The 25,387-nt window shown below is 40.9% G+C and overlaps 1 protein-coding gene across 1 annotated transcript in view; it reads left to right on the forward strand.

Annotated features, from left to right (window-relative positions):
- The window catches only part of cngb1a (cyclic nucleotide gated channel subunit beta 1a), a 136,950-nt gene that overhangs the window by 21,112 nt on the left and 90,451 nt on the right, over positions 1–25,387 (forward strand). Inside the window, exons 4-7 of the mRNA XM_060837514.1 lie at positions 2,696–2,924; positions 3,259–3,323; positions 5,839–6,128; positions 8,024–8,186. Coding sequence (XP_060693497.1) covers positions 2,696–2,924; positions 3,259–3,323; positions 5,839–6,128; positions 8,024–8,186 — 747 coding nt within the window. The remainder of the gene's footprint in view (positions 1–2,695; positions 2,925–3,258; positions 3,324–5,838; positions 6,129–8,023; positions 8,187–25,387) is intronic.

Here is a 25,387-nt window from a genome sequence, read left to right on the forward strand (position 1 = left end):
TAAATAGCTAGTTCTCCCTGTACTCCATGTGATCCTACCTTGCTATGTTGTCTACCATGAGGAACCTTGTCAAACGCCTGACTGAAGTCCATATAGATCATGCCCATGACCCTGCCTTCATCAAATGGCTTTGTTACTCCTTCAAAAAAACTCACTCAACTTAGTGAGACACGATTTCCCACGTACAAAGCCATGTTCACAATCCCTAACCTTACCTGTCCAAACACATGTAAATCCTGACCTTCAGGATCCCCTCCAACAACTTGCCCATCACTGATGTCAGGCTCACCAGTCTATAGTTCCCTGGCTTTTCCTTACCATCTTTCTTACATATGGCAGCACGTTAGTTAACCTCCAGTTTTTTACCACCTTACCTGTGGTTATCGCTGATACAATTATCTCAGCAAGGGGCCCAGCAATCTCTTCCCTAGCTTTCCATAGAATTCTCGCGTACACCTAATCAGGTACCAGGGATTTTTCCACCTTTATGCATTTTGAGAAGTCCAGCACTTCCTCTTCTGTAGTACAGACATTTTTTACGAAGTTGCTATTTATTTCCCCAAGTTTTCTATCTTTCATATCCTTCTGTATAGCAAGCACTGATGCAAAATACTCGTTTAGCATCTCCTGTAAGACAGATTGTTGATAATTAAAAAACACGCCGTGGCCAAAGAATGATTAACAATCTGACACTGGCCTGGCTTAAAATTATTTGCATTTCATCTTCTGTTTTATTTTGCTGGACAATGCAATCTATTTATAACTTAATGAATGCTTCTGAGTGGGTTTTTGTTTTTGTTGAATAATTTACACAACGCAATGTGTTTTGCTGTTCATGATGCCTGCCTTAAATCTCTTCATAACGTTTAGGAAGTCTGCGAAATGTTAATATTTGGTGTGTTCGGTGCAGTATTAAATACAGTTTTGCAATATGGGAGAGTAAACTGATGCAATGTGTTTGGCTGCCTTCCACCCCCTCCCGCCTTCCAAAGGGGCTCCCGAGTCTCCTGCTGTCTCCTGGCAACCCCTGCCGCTTGCGTTCGGTCTCCTAGCAACCGGAGCCGGGCAGGAGCTGTCCGCTGGCTGTGGTGCTGATGGGACGTGGACTCGGGAAGAATCACTTATCCTCTGGTCAGCCTGCAAACACCATCCGCTTCAACACAACCGAGAATCCCGCCTTTCTGCGGCAGCCAGCAGCAGGCCTCAGGGATCGAGCTTCCCGAGAAGCTGCGAATTAAACAAAAAAAAACCCAATCTCTTTGATTTAATGGTCATCTCATCTGGAGGACAGTCATGTCAATCAAGCACCTCGGCAGAAAGCTGGCTGCCTGGCTTTCAGGAACACTGTTTGGAATATAACGAACGTTTTGTTTGAAAGGAAATGTTTTTGCTCCCCAAAGCATTAAAGCAGCTATCGGAATATTTTCGGGCGATCTGTCTGAGCTAGGTTTTTACCTGTCACTGCCGGCGTCGAACCCAGGGATGTAACTCTCCCTTTCTGCACCACCAGAATGGGCTGTCCTGGTAAGAAGTGAAAGTTAGAGGAGTTCATTCTTTGCGCCTTTTTATGCAGTAGACTTTAAACCGCTGTTGGTGTGTCACGGATTTTTGTGGATAAACTATCAGTTTTAGTATTTATCCAAATTTAACCCCCATACATATATCTCGCTGATGATGCATAGCCCCTACTTTACCCTAATGTTTTAGTCCATTTTGAAAAGCAAGCCTAAATTTCGGGAGGCTGTGGAGGCAACAAGATTTTAACAAGCATCTGTTTGAATCTTGCCCAAATTAGATTAGATTCCCTACAGTGCTGAAGCAGGCCCTTCGGCCCAACCAGCCTACACCGACCCTCCGAAGAGTAACCCACCCAGACCCAGAGAACGTTCCTGGGCTCACAATGATACCATCAATGTTTTACGCACCAAGCTCACTTTGTGACTTTTGCAATTGTCTCTCAAGCATCTTAAATTTACCTAATCGTCAGGGACAGTTCTCTCCTCATTACTGAAAACCCTGCTCCCAATTTAAAAGCTGGTGTGTGATTCCAACTGGGTTCAGGCAGGAGTCTGTCGTAAATATGGAAGACTTTAACTCCTAGACCTCATGTGTGTGAACTTGCCAGTTGATCCAATCCCTGTAAACTATGCATGAAGTTAAATTAGGGCCTGAACATCTAGCTGGTGGATTTGCATGCTGAAAACATGCATGCACTTGTTTCTTTCATGGTTGAAATTATTGGGCAGGAAAACACCAGCTGCTGTAAAGATCACCCCTGCCCCCGGTTCGTAATTTTATTGAATTGTGATTAGACATTATTATATCTAGGAGAAAGCATGCAACCCACCAGAAAAGGCAAGAAAAAGAAAGCAAATATGACCAACAAGGGAACAAATCTGGATAATTCCTTTCTAGCCCTCTCTACCTCCCAACTCAGATGATCAAAACCAGCCCACATGGTCACATTAACAGTGATTATATTAACTTTCAAATCACTTACCTTTCTATGTTTGTTAGATGTCAATGAAACTCTTAGCAAAATTGTCTTTTCTCTGAAACAAAAAGAGAAAGAGCTGGAAAATCTAAGACGTTCTAAAAAGGTTTGCTGGACTGGAAATGTTAACTCTGCTCAGACAGATGCTGCCAGACCTGCTGAATGTTCCCAGCAATTTTTGTTTTTATTTCTGATTTTCAGTATCCGCAGTTCTTTGGGTTTTGTTTTAGTCTTTTTCCTGTTCTGTCCAGATGATGCACAATGCCCTGGCAATAAAGTTGGAGAATCGACACAATTCATTTTTGTGTTTTGCAGTAATCTGACTGCTGCCTGCTCAGAAGAGAGTGACCAGACTGTGCCACCAAAGCTTGATGAAGAAGTCTCTGAAAATCAAGTGCTGGCAACAGTTGAGAACAGCCCCTCTCAACAGGTAAAAGTTCAACTGGGTAAATAATACAATTGCTTCCCCATGAATGAGACTTTGAAAGAGACAATCCCATGGTGAAAAGAATTGTGTGGCAAAATGTTTTTTTTAGATTTGTTAGTAAATGTCCTGTGATGTACCTTACAATAAATCAGAATATATCCTCTTTTATAAAGGAGAGAATTATACAAAGCAACACATAATGATATGATATACAAATTTCATCCAAAATTCAACACACATATACATCAGAGACAGCTCAAAAATTTAACATAAACTGGTTTTGTACATGTTTTCATTGTTCGTGATGATTGATTCACATTTTCATTTTTCAATGAAGGAAGAGAAGATTTTGAAGAGTGAGTTGGATCAAGGAGGTGAGTGCTTAAAACGCTTCTACATTTTGTGAGAGAGGGTTTTTAGGTTTATGTTAATGTATTATCTATGGCTTTTAGAGCTACCGAGTCATCCAGATACACTGAAGGAATATTTTTTTCTGAATAATATGGCTAATGTTCTTTACAAATGGACTTTGAATTTGACTGCATCTAATGTATAGAATAAATCTTTCCTTCTGATATCTCACCTTGGTGTTGAGGAAAAAAGGAGCAACTGCATTTGTAAAATCTTTTTAAAGATATTTTATGTACTCACAAATTCAGTACTGTATACTGTTGAAGCGATTCTTCATAGATTTTTGAAGTTATTTTCAGTTGTTGGAAGTTGTAAAATTGATATGGCAGACTGGATACCTTACTAAGATGTTTAATATTTGAGAAACTCATCATCAGCTTCATTAATAAAACTCCATCAGATTGCCATTCTTAAAATATGTTATATTGCAAGGAAAAAAAGTAAACAACTGCATTTTATAATGCTGCCTTCTTACTGTGGTTAAGAAAGAGTTACATTTATGATTATGCATATGAAGTTGACTTGAACCAAAACTTCATTGCTGAAACTGAGTGTAATTTTGTGCACAACAACTACCTGGATAGCCAACTGTGTCTGAGACACAAACACAATCTTCTGATCTACAATGCTTCATTTGAAATTCAATTGACATTCAGATCTTTCATATTCATGTATGTCTGTTTCAGTCACTATAGAAGCATGAGTGCAACTCTGCTCAAGCTGTTCCTTCACAGATGTAAAAGTGGTTAACATTACTGTGATAATTTTGTATATTTAAATCTTTTCTGTAGGATATTGTCCAGCAAAGAGAATGTCAGTGTTCCCTTGGGAGTAAAATTTATAAACATTCAATATAAATAAACTGCTTTAAAGAACATACAAACTGTATGACAAGAGTAAGATAATGCAACATGTCTGAGCAGTATTGCAAAATATATAAATTTGCAAAACATATTATAGGGAGGTTTTATTACCCCAATATCACATGTGCAGATATAGCTTTGAACATATAAGATAAAATTATCTAAGTGTATACCATATAATGTGCGGTACATTTACTGCTGAACTGCATGATACATTGAAGTACATAGTGCAGTCTGAAATACAAATATACAGTACACTACATGATGGAGTGAATGATACAGTGGTCTCCGCGTATCAGTGGGAGTGGGAAGAGACCCAATGGCATACCATTTGACACACAATATGTTGTTGTGGGTCAGGTGGGCGGGTACTAGCAATGCCAAACTACTGCCAGGCAGCGAAACGTCAATGTTTCTGCATGAGTTCAAAATCTCACAAATAAGTTCAGCTTTGTAAGGATTTGTTTACATGGCTGTGACTGAGGACTGCCTGATTATGGGCTTGAAATAAGTTTTTTTTATAATAGTTTGTTAAGGTCTGATTGTTTATTTGGGCAGGATTAGAATTAGGAGATAGGAATTAATATTGTATTCAACACCTTTAAATTGTGAATCCATTCCTATTCCTTCACTTTCTTTTAGCTTGACTTGTTATATTCTCTGTCACCATGTTGTCTCTCCCCTTCCTCCACCCCAGTGGGACTGTGTGTTCTTTCCAGTCTGGCAGTTAGACATACCATTGTTCTGCCATTCTCTCATTCTGATCACTTAATCTGAACTATCAGCATCCTATCTCCCGCAGCACTACAACCCCGCATCCCACCCCTTCCACTATTACATAAAGGCTGCCTCCTGCACGCTTCATGTCAGTTATGATGAAGAGTTATCTAGTCTAAAAACGTTAGCTTGCTTTCTCTCCGAGGATGCTTCCTCACCTGCTTTGATCTCCAGCATTTTTTAGTTTTAAGTGAATTTAAGCTTCTTTTCAATGGGAACATTAATGCCTTTGTTTGACTAGCAGTTTTATGAGCTTGAAAGAGGGGGCATTTTCCTTTAAAAGGTATTTTTAACAGTTGACTTTAAAAAAAACTAAGGAGCCTTCCAAAGAATTGACAGTGTTGTCATATAGGCAAAAGTGAGGACTGCAGATGCTGGAAACCAAGTTTAGATCAGAGTGGTGCTAGAAAAGCACAACAGGTCAGGCAGCATCCGAGGAGCAGGAAAATCGATGTTTCAAGCAAAAGCCCTTCATCAGGAATCTGTTGTCATATGGTTTATGAGGTGGATACTGGGTGAATGGCCTAAGTGGGAAATGAGGTATTGGAAATATGAGAAAGATGGAGGCAATATGAGGAGGGTCTTGAGTGCGGTTGATGTGAAGGCCAAAATGACTAACAACCATAAATTAAACTTGATCCATATCCCAGTAATCAGAGACAAAACTTGTGTGTGAAATCCAAAATCAGTGTAGCTTTTGATGAGGTGTGTAGAGAAGTCTGATATACTGCATTAGCGTATGTGGTGAGTATGGTATAACTGTATATTTTGGTATAGCCACTATTGAGCTATATAGAGTTCTAAAGTTTAGGGTGCATAATATGAACTCCTTGGACTCAATACTTAAATCTGTTTTTGCTTTTTAGTTACAGATGCTCACTCTCCTTACTGCTCAAGTCATATACCTACATGTGCCTAGTAACTGCTATCATGCCTAAACGAAGTAAAGACTTAGAGTTAGTCCATCTTGTTCGTGATGTGCCGCTGACACCCAGAAGTTCCACCCCTAATTCCCAGTACGCTTTAGATTTACCCAATGTTCCCAGTTACCGCAATTCCAGCTCTCGGCTATCTCCACTTAGCCATAGGAAGCAAGCATCTGGGGTCATAAACCCTAACTTCTTGACAGAGGAATGGTCTCCATTGCATCGTATAGGTGAACATAATGTCTGTTATGTTTTGTGATTGCTTTATGTTTTGTCATTTGTATATCAGTCTCTTTAGTTCTAAATGAATGTCTGTAATTGTGTATTTTCAGTCTTGTCTGAGTATAGCTTCAATCTTATTTATGGTAAGCAGTTACAGTCAATGTCTCAAATGCTTATACAAAATAATCTTTGGTCTACCTGTATTCAATCCGATGCCCTCTACTGACCTCCATTAATTTCCCTGAAACCTGAAGTCCAATGGTTTAACATTCACCTCAGATATTTCTGCAGGATTAAATTACTTCATGTTCAAGGGAGAAGATTTATAAAAGCAGATTTAAATAAGAACAAAGGAGCAGGATTAGGCTATGCAGCCTTGCAAGTCTGCTTCACCATTCAATGAGATCATGATTGACGAGTATGTTAATTCCAACTCTCTGTCTTTGTTCTGTAACTCATTAATGCCTTTGGCCAAAACAAAGCTATCAAATTCACTTTTGAAATTTTTGATTGACTGCTTGACTCAGCAACTTTTAAGAGGGAATACTCTTCTGGTTTTCAGTTACCCTGTTTTTGAGAAAAAATGCTTCCTGACATCATCCCTGAACAGTCTGGCTCTAATTTTAAGGTTATGTCCTCTTTCCCGGACTCAACCCCACCAGAAGAAACAGTTTCTATCTGCCATATCAACTGTTTCAATAATCCTACACCTCAATGAGATCATTCTGACATTTCTATATTTATGAGTGTACTTACCTGCCCTCATAATTTAAGCCTTCAGTCTCTCAAAAATCTCCGCAAAATTGTGACTGATGACCATGCATCATTTATTTTAATTTTCTGGTAAATTATTTTAACATCCCAATAGTTGAGTAGCATGCCTAGATAACATGATAGCAGGAGATCCTTATTATCTGAGAAGCAGAGGTTGGAACATATCTAGAGTGATGGATACTTTACCACCTCATTCTTTGCTCTGGCACCAGGTATTTAAGTTAATTATCTATCTATTTCACTTTCTATTTTTTCCCCAGCATTTGACAAGAATGTTTATTTCACGAGTGTCTCACTTTCCTTTGATACCAAAATAAAGATTCCACAAATGCTGGAAATCTAAAAAACAAACAAAAAACTTGGAAAATAGACAACAGTTTATACAAAGTCTGTGGACAGAGAAATGAAATTAATGGATCTGAATGGAGGAGGTGCAAAAGAGAGCAAAACAACTTAAGAACAATTTAAGACTGCCAAATTTAACAGCATAATCTCATTAGCACCTGAACAAACTAGGTAAAAACAATGACTACAGATGCTGGAAACCAGATTTTGGATTAGTGGTGCTGGAAGAGCACAGCAGTTCAGGCAGCATCCGAGGAGCAGTTGACAGCTTGACCAGTTTCCAAGAGGGAAAACAATGGCTGAAGATCTTAGGCAGAGAATTTCCCATTAAAAAACAAAACTAATGATCTAACATTGCAAAATTAAAACAATTATAACAATTATAATGAGAACATACATACTAGATGCAGAGTTCTTAAACTGTAGTTAACTAAAGATTATTACCCAGATGTCTTCTGCAGTATGAAGATTAAACCTTATTAAGTACCAGCTTTGAATTCTTCCAGAGATTTTAGTATAATGTTAATAAGTTGAGGCCACCATATTTCTAATCGTCTGTTCATTTCCCCAATGTCATCCTTCCAGAATAAATTATCTTAAAGACTTATCATTTTTCAATGAAAATCAGAAGTAGTTTCAATGAAAATCAGAAAATCTGCCTTTGATTTATATTTTGGAGGTGGAGTGACTGAAAAGCCATATTGGAATAAGTTTCTGACTGGTCTTTATTGGGTTCTCTGGTCGATATTTAATATCTATTTTATTTACCTTTTTACTCTGTCAGATCCTCACACAACATTATGGCCCTCAGTCAACATTGAAGATGTAGATTCTGAAGGTGTTACTTTAACACCTGAGAATGGCCAGTTGCCACCAACTAAAGTGCCCTCTTCACCATACAAGAGTCGGACACTTACAGTGCCAGGTGTCCCCAAGTCAGCACAAAGGTAAGAGCAAAAATTAAGATCAGTAAGTAAAGGTAGCTGGGTTACAATGTTGAGAGTATATTGAGCACTGGTAAGTTCTGTGCTGGAATCCCTTCTGTTCTCCAGAATTTGATTTTCACTTTCATTGTAGATGATTTACAAAAGAGATTATTGGGGGTTGGACACAAAGTGAGAAGGGATAAACAAAATTCAAGTGAATTCTGGATTAGTGATGCTGGAAGAGCACAGCAGTTCAGGCAACATCCAAAGTGCAGCGAAATCGACGTGTCAGGCAAAAGCCCTTCAGCAGGAATAAAGGCAGTGAGCCTGAAGCGTGGAGAGATAAGCTAGAGGAGGATAGGGGTGGGGAGAAAGTAGCATAGAGTACAATGGGTGAATGGGGGAGGGGATGAAGGTGATAGGTCAGGGAGGAGAGGGTGGACTGGATAGGTGGAAAAGGAGACAGGCAGGTAGGGCATGTCTTGACTAGTCATGGGGACAGTGCTGAGCTGGAAGTTAGGAACTAGGATGAGGTGGGCGAAGGGGAAATGAGGAAACTGTTGAAGTCCACATTGATGCCCTGGGGTTGAAGTGTTCCGAGGCGGAAGATGAGACGTTCTTCCTCCAGGCGCCTGGTGGTGAGGGAGCGGTGGTGAAGGAGGCCCAGGACCTCCATGTTCTCGACAGAGTGGGAGGGGGAGTTGAAATGTTGGGCCATGGGGCGGTGTGGTTGATTGGTGCGGGTATCCCGGAGATGTTCCCTAAAGCGCTCTGCTAGGAGGCACCCAGTCTCCCCAATGTAAAGGAGACCACATCGGGAGCAATGGATACATTAAATGATATTGGTGGATGTGCAGGTAAAACTTTGATGGATGTGGAAGATTCCTTTAGGGCCTTGGATAGAGGTGAGGGAAGAGGTGTGGGCATAGGTTTTACAGTTCCTGCGGTAGCAGGGGAAAGTGCCAGGATGGGAGGATGGGTTGTAGCGGGGCAAGCCAAGGAGGTGGCAAGTGTATCACAAAAATGGAATAGAACTGGCCAATGGAAGGACACTCAGGGGTGTTAACTTGCCTACCACATACTGTATAAAAAGAGATACAGAAATGAAGAAGAAACAGGAACACACAGAATATCCTGCTAAATCAGTTTAGTTCAATTTGTGCAGAAGCTATAAACAGGGAATTGATTCGTAAAGAATGCAGCTTTTGTTTTGCAGAATAACTGATCTACTATGTAGCAGATTAATAAGATATCAATGCTGAGGTATACAGATTGAGAGAATGATTGAAATATTGGTTTACTGTGAAGGAAATAAATTAGCAAAGGGAATCTGGGCATTATCATAGACTCATGACTTCTGACATTGAGATAAGTTGTCAATTTTCTAACTTATGATCTGGTTAGGGATCATTAGTGTTTTAGAGAGAAACATGAACACACAAGGAACAAATGAAAAGAACTATGCCACAAGCTTCATGTTTTTAAGATAAAAACAAACTTATCATAGTATCCCTACAGTGTGGAAACAGGTTCTTCAGCCCAACAAGTCTACACTGACCCTCCAAAGAGTATCCCACCTAAACCCATCCCCCTACCCTATTACTCTACATTTAGCCTTGATTAATGCACCTAACCTACACATCCCTGAATACTATGGGCAATTTAGCATGGCCAATTCATCTAGCCTGTACATCTTTTGATTGTGGGAGGAAACCAGAGCACCTGGAGCAAACCCACACAGACACAGGGAGAATGTGTAACCTCCACACAGACTGGAATTGAACCCGGGTCTGTGAGACAGCAGCGCTAACCACTGAGCCACTGTGCCACCCTTAGCCACTGTGCCGCCCATAAAAAGATATAAATTCCTGTAAATAAATCTGAAATTAAACAAAACAATTACTCCTAAATTAAAAGTATTGCTTATAAAGACAAGTATGAATCCAGTTCTACTTTCTACTATTCCTCAAGAGTTCTTTGAAACATTGCATAAATCTTAAAGGTTGATTCATTTCTTCTAGATTACTAGATAAAAGGTATATCATAGGTCTCAGAATTTACTTTAATTTTTCTCCAATTTTCCAGCTGTTCTCCAAGATACAAGACTTTAGTAGGTTATACAGTCATAGAGATGTACAGCACTGACACAGACCCTTAGGTCCAACTCATTCATGCCGACCAGATATCTGAAACCAATCTAGTCCCATTTGCCAGCACTTGGCCCATATCCCTCTAAACTCTTCCAATTCACATATTCATCCAGATGCCTTTTTAAGTGTTGTAATTGTACCAGCTTCCACCACTTCCTCTGGCAGCTCATTTCATACATGCAACACTCACTGCATGAAAAAGTTGCCCCTTTTTGGTCCCTTTTAAATCTTTCCCTTTTCACATTAAATCTATGCCCTCTAGTTTTGGACACCCCCACTCCAGGGAAAAGACCTTGCCTATTTACCCTATTCATGCTCCTCATGATCTTATAAACCTCTATAAGATCGTCCCTCAGCCTCCAACGCTCCAGGAAATAAAGCTGCAGCCTATTCAGCCTCTCTGTATAGCTCAAATCCTCCAACCCTGGCAACATCCTTTTAAAATTCAGTGGCGTTTGGCTATGTGACTTTTCCTCATAGCTCTGATTTCCACAGTTCAAGCACAGGCCTTTCAGTGATTGTTCAGCAACAACTAAACCATCAGAAAAAAAACCTTTCAATTTGCAGCTATGGTTTCAAACAGAAACCAAAAATACTTCCAGAATTTCAATTCCAACAAAGTTAACCCTTTACTACAGAGAATCTCTGTAGATTTCTGAAATAACTCTTGCGAACTCTTCCACCTTGCAACTGTGTCTTATAATGGATAACAGCTAAAAAGGCTGTTTACTACAAGAATATCATAGTAAATGGATCTAGCATTAATCCTACTTTAGGTGTAGATCTCTCGACTTCCAAGATGGTACAACTGCAAAAGATCCAACTTTCACACTGTCTTTTAAATGCTTTCTAAACATCAGTCAGTTCTTCTGCTGACCATCTCTTCTTAGCTGCATCTCTCAAACACTCTCACCTGTTGGCTATGCACAGAGAGAAACTCAAAACAATGAATATCACTAAGCTTCACCCAACTCTGTGACAGTGTTCCCTGGTAGAAATGAAAATTAACTACCCCGTAATTCCAAAGCTTAATTCTTAAAACACATGGATAACTTATATCTCTCTAACGGTACTAATTGCCCTCCTTCCAGATTTATTGTCGCCAAATCTACAGTTTCCAAGTTACTCTGAGCATCTTTTCATCTGCGGACTACATGAATAACTTAAAGCTTTTACTGAAATCACTGCAAACATCATGGCTCCAGTCCTTTAGCTAAGTAAACCAACCTACTGTTTTAGCCTTTTCTAGTAAACACAAATAACATTTTGTACATTACATTTACAATTTACAATTGAATTGAACTTTTTGTAATTGAATCCTAAGTCTCTCTGGTTTTCCAGCCTCCAAATATTAACTAACATAACTCAATTTAAGGAATTAAAACATTAAAATATATGAACTATGAGATAATACATACATTAACAGTTAACATTCTGCATGGAATTCCCATTATTCTAGTGTAGAGATCCTAGAACAGGTGCAGAAGAGAGCAATAAGATTGATTCCCCGTTTTAAAGATATATGGGAAGCAATAGGTTATGAGTTGCCTCAAAGGATGATGTTTCAAAGACAAAGATATTTAATAGAGATGTAAAACATAACAAAAATCAAAGGATATAAACTCAGAACAAAATTTGTGGATACTCCTGAACATTCAGATACAAATTCAGGGCTGAGAAGAATAACTTCAGGACAAGAATTGGAAAGCCCCTCTTTAACTTTAGAATGATGAACTGTAAAACAAGTTTTCATAAGGGAGCCTGAAGACAACACATGGATGTCTGAGGAATGGATGTCTGAAAGCCTGTTTCACACAAAATTAATTTAAATCTGCCATGTTCATTTCTTGAGTAAACAGTCCTAAGTGTAAAATCAAAAGCACTGGGAGGTAAAGTGTCCATTGTGTTTTTCTTTGGTCAGCTGATTTTCTGATGTTTGGAAAACCATTGCACTTAAATCTGAAGAAAAACTGGTATAGCTTTTCTGGCAACTATTCTGGTTGTACATGCTGTCACATCAATAATCCACTTATCCAGGTCCAGAGAATGTTAGCATATATTAACAAGTGTGCATGGTGATAATGCTTTAAACTGGCTAAAATTGCACAGTTTACCAATATGGAGTACAGAAGGCTACCCATTGCTTGTACTGCTACCACCACATTATGTGATAAGACACATCTTACTTTCCCACATTGTTAAAGAACTAAAAACTTTCATTTCTATTAGGTTTCACCAAGTGCAAATATTCTGTTTCATTGGGTGATATAACACAGAAATAATGCCATCTCATACCTTCTCAAATTGGTACTGCTAATGTCATGGTCATCTACTTCCTTGCATGTCATTTCCTTCTATCATCATTCATAGCCACCCATCTTGATAGTATTTAACTTCACATATTAGGTTTAATTTTCTTTTTTTTTGGCAAAGTGCTGTTTTCAGTGACATGTGTGACAGATGGTCCATGATGGACCAAGTTGACTTTACTCATAGAATCAAAATACAGACAAAGGCCATTCGACCCATAGTGTCTGAACTGGCTCCCAAAACAGCTACTCAGTGAGTCCCATTCTCCAGCTTTATCTCCATAGTCCTCTAAATTCATCACTTTCATGCAGTCTTCTGGTCTTCAGCACATTAATTATGCAACCAGCCGCTGTGGCACCAGTCCCCATGAAATAATGCAGGAAGAAAGGCAGAAGTGCTAGCCTCTGCCAGAATTCTGTGACATTCACAACACTGGAGCTGTGCACCTCTCAATGCTGCAGGCCAGGACCAGCCCCTCAGGCATTGCTCCTCCAACACTGGAATGAACCAATTGGCCCAGACAGGGAACCTGGCACTCTGTTTCTCAGACAAGGACCTGGAGGTGCCGGTAAAGGGCGATGATGAGGAGGACCACTGTTTTAAACCACAAACTGACTGAACAGAGACAGTGGCCTGAATCATTGCATTCTGCAAGGTGAAATGCAACTTCCAGCAGTGCATAAAAAAGCTAACTACCTTATTCTGTCACTGTATACACCCTCACCAAGTCTCATGGACTACAACTGTCACTGTTGTACACAGCATGTCCACTCAATGGCTCTCCCCGCCTCTTCCTCCCAAACTACTAATGCTTCCTGTTCTTTGCACTTCCTATTCATTCACTGGGAGCACGTCACCACCTCCTTCACCTTCATCATCACTAACAGCTCTTCCATTTTCAATCATACTAACACAATTTGCAAGCCTTTAACCCTTCTACAAAACTAATTCCCTCTCTTGTCATACGTAGACACGAGTGGGACCCAGTGAACCACCCCAAGGTAGAGGTCAGTACCACTGACCTTCAGCTCCACCTCCTCCTCTGAGGAAGAAACCACTCAACCCTCAGGGAATGCACCAGCAAGGCTTTCACCTGCACCCACCCGGTGGGTTTGTGAGAGGTAGTTGGTAAACTGGTTTGAAGGGTGCAGGAGTCCACCAATGTTATCAGTACCAAATTGGCTTCAGCATGCATGCATTTGGCTGTCTCCATAGACAATAGATATGTATTTGGATCTGCACACCATCACTTCAACCACAAGAAGTCAGCGTCATGGCAAGGTGATAAGGGGCAAGGGACCCTAACCTCACTTCAGGTGCCCCTTCTTCTCATCTAGGGTGGTGCCAGGATGCATATAGGGTAGTGGAGCTACACAAATGACTCCCAGAAGCCTCCTCACAGTTAGCTTTTGTAGGCAGTTGACAAGTTGTAAACAATTTTCTGATAGTTTGAGCTTGTTAAGGACTAGCCCATTAAAAATGATACATAAGTTAATTAGACAAAGAGAATACATAACCATGACAACTGGGGATGGTTCACTGATATCATAGGACAAACAGACTGTTGGCAAATGTGTTGTGAAGGCAGCATGCTGCTGTTTAGCTGTGGAGTTAGGGAACTCCTTCCTGGGATTTCCTTCTCTTCTTGAGAAGGCAGCTCTTTCAGGATTGTCCAGTGAGGACCACTTGATGAGGACTGCTGCCTAAATCATCTGATAGGACCACCCTCTGCCTCTGAGCATGTGTTGATAAACCTTATTTCTAGGGGCAGGTGACTTACACTGTGTCAATCAATTATCTGAATCCTTTTGGCCAACATCCAAGGGACAACTACTCATGATGCCAGGGGTGACATTTTCCACTTTTTCATCTCCATTCGAGGGTAAGTTTTCATTGCTTCTAAGAACAAGAACTTAATATTTTTAAACCACCACATGGATAACAGGACAGTGTGGCACCTGATAAATCTTTCACATGAGTCATGATCTCAATAATCCTTTGTTTTCATACACTAGAGGTCTCTTTACATTTGCAGAAGTCTAATTACTGCTGTAACACTCAGGCTACAATGAAAATACTATGTATGAAACACTGAAAGAATTTCAATTTTCAACTGGAGTTGCTTTAGCATTTCTCCCAACCTGCTGCCTATCACAAGAGACATTACTATACAGCATCCAGGTATCTGAAAGCTGACTGAAGCCTAAAAAAAATCACCTAACATTAATGCCATGCCATGTTACTGCCCTGAGTCATCGACTGCTTCTTTCTCTTAAACGGTGAGGAAGACCGCTAAAGAGAAGATGCTTGAAGGTCAATTACTCAAAGATACTGTGCGTACAATAATATGGACAGGAACATTTTTATACATAAATAGAAAAGGTCAAGGAGTGTTGAAATAGAGAAGTCCATATGTACTTTAGATTGGCCAGGAATTAGCTTTCATATAAACATACATAACATATTAATGAGTGGAAAAATTTTCAATTGACAAACTTCTGCAGATTGGTATTATGATGCTGTCAAAGCAATGTGAATGCTGTCTACTGCTCTGTACCAGGGGAAGCCAGCAATGCTAGTGAATTCCTCTGCTCAAGCTTCTCGACCCTTTTCATCAAGGGACAGGATAAAAATGGTGAAAATAGAATTTGATCCATCTGTTTTGCATTTGTGGGTCATCCATTGGGAATTAAACAGAGGTCGAGAGTGTGGTGCTAGAAAAGCACAGCAGGTCAGGCAGCATCCGAGGAACAGGAGAGTCGACATTTTGGGCAAAAGCTCTACATCAGGAATGAGCCTCATTCCTGATGAAGGGCTTTTGCCCGAAATATCGATGCTCCTACTCCTCGGATGCTGCCTAACTTGCTGCGCTTTTCCAGCACCACATTCTCAACTCTGGTCTCCAGCATCTTCAGTCCTCACTTTTGCCTACTTAAACAGAGGTTCCTAGTTGCTCTTTGGTAACAGGACTACTTAAAACTCCAGGGCAGATGGAACCTTGACAGGCACCAAGATGGGATGGCCACCAACTCCTTCCCATTGCAACTCCTGCTTCCACTGAAAGACACAGTTCAGTGATAATGTCCAGGATACCGTGCTCTCTGCCTGCACTGGATTATTGATAGCTGCAGATAGTAAAAATGAGGCCAGTACTTTCGGAATCTAGTCATTTTCTTGTAGCCCTTTGGGGAACCTTCAGCTGCTGCTTTTCTCTCTGGAGGCTGTGTGGTAACTGGTGGAGGTTCCTGTTTATTTTGTTATGATTGCTGTCTTGTTTGATGCTATTGTCAGACTTGCAACAAGGCCGCAAGGATTTCTCCATCTGTGGGTTCACATCGCAGAGGTATGAGTCAGTAATCTCCAGGGAATTTCAAAATTAAACAGCATAACAGTAACAGTATTCCTAAACAGTTGCATCAATCGCAATGAAGCAACATGTTTTGCGCTGCCAGTGTGCTACGGAGACTTCACGAGGAGGCCAGTGTCATGCTTCAATTTATGGAGCTCTGAACTATGCAATCTTATCTAGAAGTATGGTGCACAACCGAAGCGGTAATGCTATGTTTTAGATTACATTAGATTACTTACAGTGTGAAAACAGGCCCTTCGGCCCAACAAGTCCACACCGACCCTCCGAAGAGCAACCCACCCAGACCCATTCCCCTAAAACTATGGGCAATTTAGCATGGCCAATTCACCTAACCTGCATGTTTTTGGACTGTGGGAGGAAACCGGAGCACCCGGGGGAAACCCATGCAGACAGGGGGAAAATGTGCAAACTCCACACAGACAGTTGCCTGAGGTGGAAATTGAACCCAGGTCTCTGGCGCTGTGAGGCAGCAGTGCTAATCACTGTGCCACCATGCCACCCACTAAGATTAGGTTCCTTACAGTGTGGAAGCAGGCCTTTGGCCCAACAGGTCCACACCAACCCTCCAAAGAGTAACCTACCCAGACCCATTTCCCTCTGACTGATGTACCTAACACTATGGCCAATCCACCTAACTTGCACATCTTTAGACTGTAGGAGGAAACCCACAGGCAGTCACCCGAGGTGAGAATCTAACCTGGGACCCTGGCAGCTGTGAGGCAGCAGTGCTAACCACTGAGCCACAGTTTTAGTCACGTTGTGGGAGTGAAATTCAAGTACCTATCCATTGTGATTGCATCCCTCCCAAAAATGTGACCTTTGACTATCACAGACTCTGTGCTTGCACACTTCCAGTTCAATGCGAAAATATGGAAACTCCATGATGTTGTTTTCCAGTGTCAAATGAAAAGTAATGCAAAAATAACAAACCTCGTTGAGACATTTAAATTTGTGTCTACATATTTGTCATGACAAAAGGCCAATTAATACAAAATATTTCCTGGTCAAGATTGCTTGAGGCCGTAAATTATTTGTGTCTGTTCTTGCAAAAAGAATGATCTATTAATGAAGGCAGTGTCTGCTGACACTTGCAACTACAAAAAAAATGACACCTGCAAACTAATCTAGAAGCACACACAATTCCAGACCTACTACATTAGCACATAAATATTTGACAACAACATATGCAAAGGCAGCATGGCGCATGTGCAGAAAAGAAGCTCAATAGTTTTCATTTTTTGAGTGATTTGCAGGCTTTGTCTGAGATTCAGAATAAGCCCTCCATCCTTCATGTTCCCTCTTGTGTTTTAGTCCCTTCCAATGATCTTTCAGCCACCCCCTACTTCCATTGTATCTCAAACCAATGCTATGTATTAATTTTGTTGACAGTACAACACAAGGCAATCTGACAGTGTTGTTTTCATTTTTTGATCAAATAAGACTGAAATTAAAAGGAAAATATAAAGGAAATTTCACAGTAACTCTGTTATTAAAAAACAAAAAAAAACAAATTGCTAGAGAAATCCAGCAGGTTTGCAGCATTAGTGGAGAAAAGACAGAGTTAATGTTTTGGGTCCAGTGATGCTTCTTCAGAATTGATAGCAACTAGGAAAAGGTAGTATATACACTGAAGACAGGGACTGGGGTAAAATTAGTGAGCAGATAGGTGGAACCCAGAGGGGGAGAGAAAAAGTTAGACAGACAAAGGCGTGGATGATAGTGTGCCAAGGAGAAAGAGGAGCTGGTAATGGGACCATAAGTAGGAGCAAATGGATGGCTGTGCTATAAATAGTCCATGACATGACTGGCCCCTTGATGTGGGAATGGTGTTCAGGTTCTAAAATTATTGAACTCAATATTGAGTCCTGAAGGTTGCAGGATTCCGAAGTAAAAAATGAGATTGTGCATTCCAGTTTGCTCTGAGCTTCACTGCAGTACTGCAACAGGCCTGAAACAGAAAAGTTGGATTGGGAACACGGTGGAAGGTTGAAGTGGCAGGCAACTCGAAGCTCAGGACCACTTTTGCAAACCAAATGCAGGTGTTCTGCAAAGTGATTGCTCAGTCTGGATTTCATTCCCCAGTGTGGAGACCACATTATGAGCTGTGAATATAATAGACTGGATTGAGTGAACTGTAGGTAAATCACTGCTTCACCTGGAAGGTACGTTGGAGCTTTGGATGGTGAGGATGGAGGAAATAAGAAGGTAATGTACCTTCTGGGATTGCATTGGAAGGTGCAATGGGTGCGTGGGGAAGTGTTGAGGGTGGAGGAATAGTAGTCCAGGTTGTTCAGAAAGATACAATCTCTGTGAAATGCTGACAAAGGAGGGGAATATGTGTCTGGTGATAGTATTCTACTGAAGGTGGTGGAAATGGTGGCTTATGAGTCTTTGAATGTGGAGGGTGGTGGGGTGGTAAGTAGGATCAGGGGACACTCAACGGTACTGTGTGAGATGTGATGATGATGCTCCTTTAACTAGGTTAGGTTGTCCTTGGTATATTTTTCAGGAGGTTGTAAAGACACAGGCTCCGAAATGTTTGGATTTTATCTACTTAAGAATGCTTTTAAGTTTAAAATCAATTTGTACAATGAAAGGGGAGTGACCAGTTTTCCCAGCTCAGTCTTTCTCTGGTTTGGTGTGGTTTTAGCAGTGGCTGTTCACAGAAAACAGGCAGTTAGTTTTGAGGCTGCTGACAAGGTTGCGTGGCAGAGGGTCTTCCATGCTGCCATTGTGGGTGGCACGGTGGTTAGCACTGCTGCCTCACAGCACCTGAGACCCGGGTTCAATTCCCGACTCAGGCGACTGACTGTGTGGAGTTTGCACGTTCTCCCCGTGTCTGCGTGGGTTTCCTCCGGGTGCTCCGGTTTCCTCCCACAGTCCAAAGATGTGTGGGTCAGGTGAATTGGCCATGCTAAATTGCCCGTAGTGTTAGGTAAGGGGTAAATGTAGGGGTATGGGTGAGTTGTGCTTTGGCGGGTCAGTGTGGACTTGTTGGGCCGAAGGGCCTGTTTCCACACTGTAGGTAATCTAATCTCTCTCTCTCACCTGTAAGACTCTGTTTGATTTTATCTTTTGTGCCAAGGGGTGTTTGTGGGGATTGATGCCAGTATTTGGAACAGCATCATTAAGTTATTCAGTATTCTGTTCTCTTCTGTTTGTGTTTCATTCTGTAATCTTGTAAATAAATTCTGTTTTGTTTAAAATTAAGTGGTTTGACCAGCCGCATCTCTCCTGGAATATCCACTTTAAGCATGCTTAAAACAATGAGCAAAGTTAGAGTCTGGGCTAATTTCTTGAAATGTTTTGTGGGAGTCTGGCCTGGTCCATAACAGGAGGAAGAGAATGGGTGAGGGCAGCAGTGCAGCTGTTGATTCGGACTTGGCTGAGGGCCCTCTCAACAACAGTGGTGGAAAATCCTTGGTTGAGCAAAATGGTAAACATTTCTGAAGCCCACTGCACAAGGTCACTTCATCAGAACATTTGCAATGGAGACAGAGAATTATTTGGCATCTTTACAGGAAACAGGGATGAGGATCTATAGTCCTTGTAACTGTTGAAGTCAATGATTTGTAGTGGATATTGGTGGCCAGCCTGTCCCCATAAGTGGAAACAGAGATGTCAAGGAAGGGAAGAGAGGAGTTAGAGGTGGACTAGGTGAAGGTGAGAGCAGGGTGAAAATAGAAAGTAAAATTGATCAATTTTTCCAATTCTGAATAAGAGAGGGAATCAACACTGGTGATGTCATTGATGTACTGAGGAAAGAACTTTGGGAACTGACCTGAGTGGGATTGGAACAAGGCATATTCCACATACCCCACAAAGAGACAGGCATAACTGGGGATCATATTCAAAGTGAGAATGAGCTCAGCCAGATGGAGGATGGTGGTGCTGGATGGGGACAGCTCAGGCTTTCTTTCTAAGAAGAAGCAGAGAGCCCTGAGGCCCTCCTGATGGGTGATCGACGTTAAAGGGATTGCATGTCCATGTTGAAGGGGAGGCAAAATGGAATTTCAGAAGTTAATGTAAAGTATCAGCATAATTGTAGATGTTAGTGGGAAGTGAATGGACAAGGGGAGTGAAAATCAAGTCAAGGTAGAACAGATATGTTTTGTTGGCAGGAACAGGCAGAAGTAATGGGTCTGCCTGGGCTGTCCTTTTATTGGCGATTTTAGGAAGAAGGTAGTAGCAGGCTGCGTGGGATTGGAAACTATGAACTTGGAGGCCTGGGGAGATGTGAACGTGGGATGGATGAGATTAGTGAACACCATGGATACAATAACCTGATGTTCGATGGTGGGGTCATGGTCTAGGGGGAGGTAGGAGTAGGTGTCTGAAAACTGGCACTCAGCTTCTGCAGTGTAGAGGTTAGTACAACAGACAACTACATCCTTGTTGGTAGGCTCAATTATAAAGTCAGGATTGGATCTGAGCATGGAGTGCAGTCAGTTCAGAGCGAGTTAAATTTGAATGGATCAGGGAAATTAAGGCAACCAATGTCACATGATGTCCACATACCATGAATGAATAATATAAAACAAAATTACTGGATTGCTCTTACTTTGGATGAAAGCTAATGGCCGGTGCCCAGCCACAAGATGGGCTGTGTCATCTTTTCAGATCAGAGAACACACAGAAATTGAGCACTGCATGAGAGAAGGTATAGAGGATATTCACTATGGTGTTTCCTGGGCAACCTGGTTGAAAAGTACAAAGCTATGAGGTGCACAGGTAGGTTAGATAGGGAGAAACCTTTCTGCTAATTAGGAAGGTCAACAACCAGGGAGCACAGTTTTAAGGTAAGGAGCAGGAGAGTTAAAGAGGATTTAAAGAAAAATGTTTTCACTCAGACAGTGTCTGGAATTCACTGCCTAAAAGGGTGGTAGAGGCAGCAACCTTCAAGGCATTTAAGAAGTAATTAAATAAGCATTTGAAATGCTATAATATACAAGGCTACTGTACTGGAAAGCAGTATGAGAACTGATAGATGCTCGATGACAGACATGAACATGGTGGGCCAAAGGGCTTTTCTCCATGCTGTAAAAACTTAATGACTCTTGGAATAACAATGGATGTGGAGATAAGATTTGTTGTCAGAAGACAAAGAAAATGATACATCCATAACCATATGCTTCAGATGTATATGCAGGCTGCCCCCTACCGGGATACTTATACAAGTTTTATGTGCTGTATATAAATATATAATGAGTGCAATTGCAACTCCTCAGATGCCTCACCCCACAGAGCTGAACTGTAATTTTACTGCAGTATTTGCAATATATATTGGAAAAGTCAGGAGTTTGAGTCTGGTAATATTTGAATTAAAGCTCCTAGAGGGTTGCTACTTATTCTTAAACAACTCCTGTTAACATGCAGTGGTGAAATGATTGCAAGGACACATGCAGTGAAGAGGTGCACTTGCAGGAGATTCTGCAAGGTCCTTTTTTTTAGTATTTCACGTTATATTCCAGAACAAGTCATTTCTAATTTATGTAGCTAAAAATGGCTGAATCAGTAAATACAGAGTCAGCTGTTCGTGGAGCAGGTCAGAAAGAATGGAAGATTGTTTTTTCCCCCAATTTACAGCCTCCATAACAAACTGAACAACTAAAGGAATCAGGTACAGAGCTGGTCCTTTTGCCAATTACTTTTAATTCCAAGCAGTCCAGACAGTCTGGAGGCATCAGTAAAAGAGACAATAACATCTAGTTATTCCTTTTTACCTCCAGACTTTATCATTCCAACAATCAAAGACAACAGGCACAGGGTAGGCATTTGATCATTGAGCCAATAGGCCAAGGAGTGGCAGATGGAGTTTAGTTTAGATAAATGCAAAGTGTTATGTTTTGGTAAGATTAACAAGGGCACAGTTGATGGTAAGGCCCTGAGGATTGTTGTCCACGACCTAAGTGTTCAGCTACATAGTTCTTTGAAAGTTGCGTCACAGGTAGACAGATGCAAACATAGAACATAGAACATAGAAGGATACAGCGCAGTACAGGCCCTTCGGCCCTCGATGTTGCGCCGACCGAGTCCTACCTAACCTATACTAGCCCAATAACTTCCAAATGCCTATCCAATGCCCGCTTAAATGAACATAAAGAAGGAGAGTTCACCACTGATACGGGCAGGGCATTCCATGAACTCACAACCCGCTGTGTGAAGAATCTACCCCTAACATCTGTCCTATACCTACCACCCCTTAATTTAAAGCTATGTCCCCTAGTAACACCTGACTCCATTAGCGGTAAAAGGTTCTTAGTATCTACCCTATCTAAACCCCTAATCATCTTATACACTTCTATCAGATCTCCCCTAAACCTTCTCTTCTCCAATGAGAACAGCCCCAAGTGCCTCAGCCTTTCCTCATACGATCTTCCTACCATTCCAGGCAACATCCTGGTAAACCTCCTCTGCACTCGTTCTAAAGCTTCCACATCCTTCCTATAGTATGGCGACCAAAACTGCACACAATACTCCAGATGAGGCCTCACCAGAGTCTTATACAACTGCAACATGACCTCAGGACTCCGGAACTCAATTCCTCTGCCAATAAAGCCCAGTACACCATATGCCTTCCTCACAGCACTATTTACCTGGGTGGCAACTTTCAGAGATCTGTGTACATAGACACCAAGATCCCTCTGCTCATCCACACTACCAAGTAGCCTACCATTAGCCCAGTAATCCATCATCTTGTTATTCCTACCAAAGTGAACGACTTCGCACTTAGCTACATTGAATTCCATTTGCCACATTTCCGCCCAGCTCTGCAACTTATCTATATCCCGCTGTAAGAAGGTGCTTATTGCTCAGACCATGGAGTATAAGAGTTGGGACATCATGTTGAGCTTGTACAAGACATTGGTGAGGCCACTTTTGGAGTACCTACTACAGGAAGAAAAATATTAAATTGGAGATGGTGCAGAAAAGATTTACAAGAATGTTACAGGGACTGGAGAGTTTCAGTTATGAGGAGAGGCTGGATTGGCTGGGAGTACAGGAGGTTGAGGTAAAACCGTATAGAGGTTTATATAGTCATGAAGGGCATAGATAAGGTGAGTACCAAAGGTCTTTTCTCTAGGGTAGGAGAGTTCAAAACTAGAGGGCATAATTTTAAGGTGAGAGGGGAAAAATTTAGAAGGGACAACTTTTTCAAACAAAGGGTGGTTCATATGTGGAATGAACTACCGGAGGAAGTGGTAGCTGTATTACTCTATTACTCTATGATTCTAAACGATATACCATTCTGATTTTGAAATATTATGGACGGTCCTTCATTGTTGCTGGAACAAAATACTGGTGTCTCCTTCGAGCATCACTGTGGAAGTAATTCACTACATAAGACTGCAGAGGTTCAAGAAGGTGTTTTGCCATGACCTCCTCAAGGGAAGTGAGAGTTTAACAATGAACACTGACCTTGCCAGTGATGCTCCAATCCCAAGAATGATTAAAAACCCAATTCTTTGCCAGCCTCTCAGGTTCTACCCTTTATAACCTTGAGGTCATCTAAAACTTTGTTTTCTGTGTCCTACATGCACCAAATCCCTTTCATGATCACTCCTGTACTCACATTCAAGCTTTCCACTGCCTAAGGTTTGGAATTTCCTCCTTAAACTTCTGCTTCTCTATTGCTCTTTCCCTCTTTTAGATCCTTCTTAAAGCCTATCTCTCGGCCATCTGCCTTAATATCTTCTGATATGATTCTGTAGCAAAGTAGCTTAAGAGGTTTCCTGTGAAACATTTCATTGGAACTTTTCACTATTGTAAATGTAAATTATGTTGTTCTAATTTTACCAAGCATCAGACCACAAGGAGCAGCAATGTCTCCTGCCAGTCGAAGTCTGTGTTCATGTAAAATGCTTGGTAGGTCACATGACTTACCTCTAACTACCATCAGAAGTTCACAAGTCCATTGCACATTTCAAAAAAGTAACTTTTATTTTCGTACTTCTGCACAGTCACCTTAAGAAAATTAAGGTCCTTTGTCCTTTCCAGTTTATTTCCGTATGATTCTTTCTTTCATGTGAACATTTTTAATAAAGTAGGAAGGAAACTGCTTACACCCTCTGTGGATTAATTATCTCTGCTAGGCCTTTGTAGACTCTGCATCTCTACCTAATGGAGTGGAATGTGAAATTAAGACTTACATTTTTAGTTTCAGTTAGGGCTTTTGTTTTGGTTAGAAATTGTCTTTTTAAGAATTCCAGCTTTTAGTTCCAGGCAATGAATTAAAAATTAATATTCGATGTGCGCATGTCTTTATAAGTCAATACCACTTCCATCCTAAATAGTTGCCAAACTTAATTTACTCCACAGGTGTCAAATCACTGCCAGGTCCACACAGATACTGAAGCAAAATCCACACATTTGCAGTAACAATTGCATATGGAAATCAAGTACTTCAATGTTATCCTTCTCATTTTCCCATCTAACATAGATAGTTATGAAAGCATAATCTGCACTTTCAAAGTAATAAAATGCACAAGACTTGAGTTCTTCAGTCATACCTTTGCTTAATGGTAGCCCTTTAGAAACACCTGAAAAATGCCTGATTTCAGAGGCTTAAGATGCCTGAAGCTGTACTCAATTTTCTTGTCTGAATTGTAGCCACTAAGGGTTTGGGCCTACACTTAAAACAAGAATGTGTGGAATTTTCTGAATTCAAGAATAGATCAAAGTCTGCCCTTTCTTGTCCTTAAGAGTCATTCAGTTCACCAATTCAAAAATAAGAAGGCAAACAGTAAAAATGTTTATATTTTGAGTTGGTTTCTTTACAGTCCTAACCCTTAAGCTACAAATTAGACAGAACGTGCTGGAATTGTGCAACAAGTCAATCAACAGCTTGAAAATAAAAGACAGGCTGAAATGTCAGGTTTGAGACTCTGACATTTATTAGTGCTGTGCTCTCAGTGTTTTGAAATGTTTGTTCCTTTTACATGACTGTATTTCAGTGTTCATCAATATGAATATAATTGCATGAAAGATACAGGTACTTAGGCTGAGTGATGATTTACTGCTTTGTTAGTTTTGCTCAGTTGGGAGAATGGTTGGCTTGGGATTTAGATTGAGGCTAACAACACAGGTTCAATTCTAGTGCTGGCTGAGAATGCCATGAAGGATTATCCTTCTCAACCTTGCCTGAGATATGCTGACCCTCAGATTAAACCATTAGTTTTCTCTCTCTCTCTCTCTCTCTCTCTCTAATGAGAGTGCAGCCCTATGGTCTGATAACACTATAGTTCCTTTACCTTATTGTAAACAAACCCAGTAAATTTTGTCTGTCCTGGTTTCTCATGTGAAATATAAAAATTTACTTGTCTCTTTCCCATCCCGTCAGTGAAAATGCAGTTCAACTCAATATTGTTTCATTCTTTCTTCCCTTGGAAAAT

This window comes from Hemiscyllium ocellatum, chromosome 17, assembly GCF_020745735.1.
Source record: "Hemiscyllium ocellatum isolate sHemOce1 chromosome 17, sHemOce1.pat.X.cur, whole genome shotgun sequence".
Lineage (NCBI taxonomy): Eukaryota > Metazoa > Chordata > Chondrichthyes > Orectolobiformes > Hemiscylliidae > Hemiscyllium > Hemiscyllium ocellatum.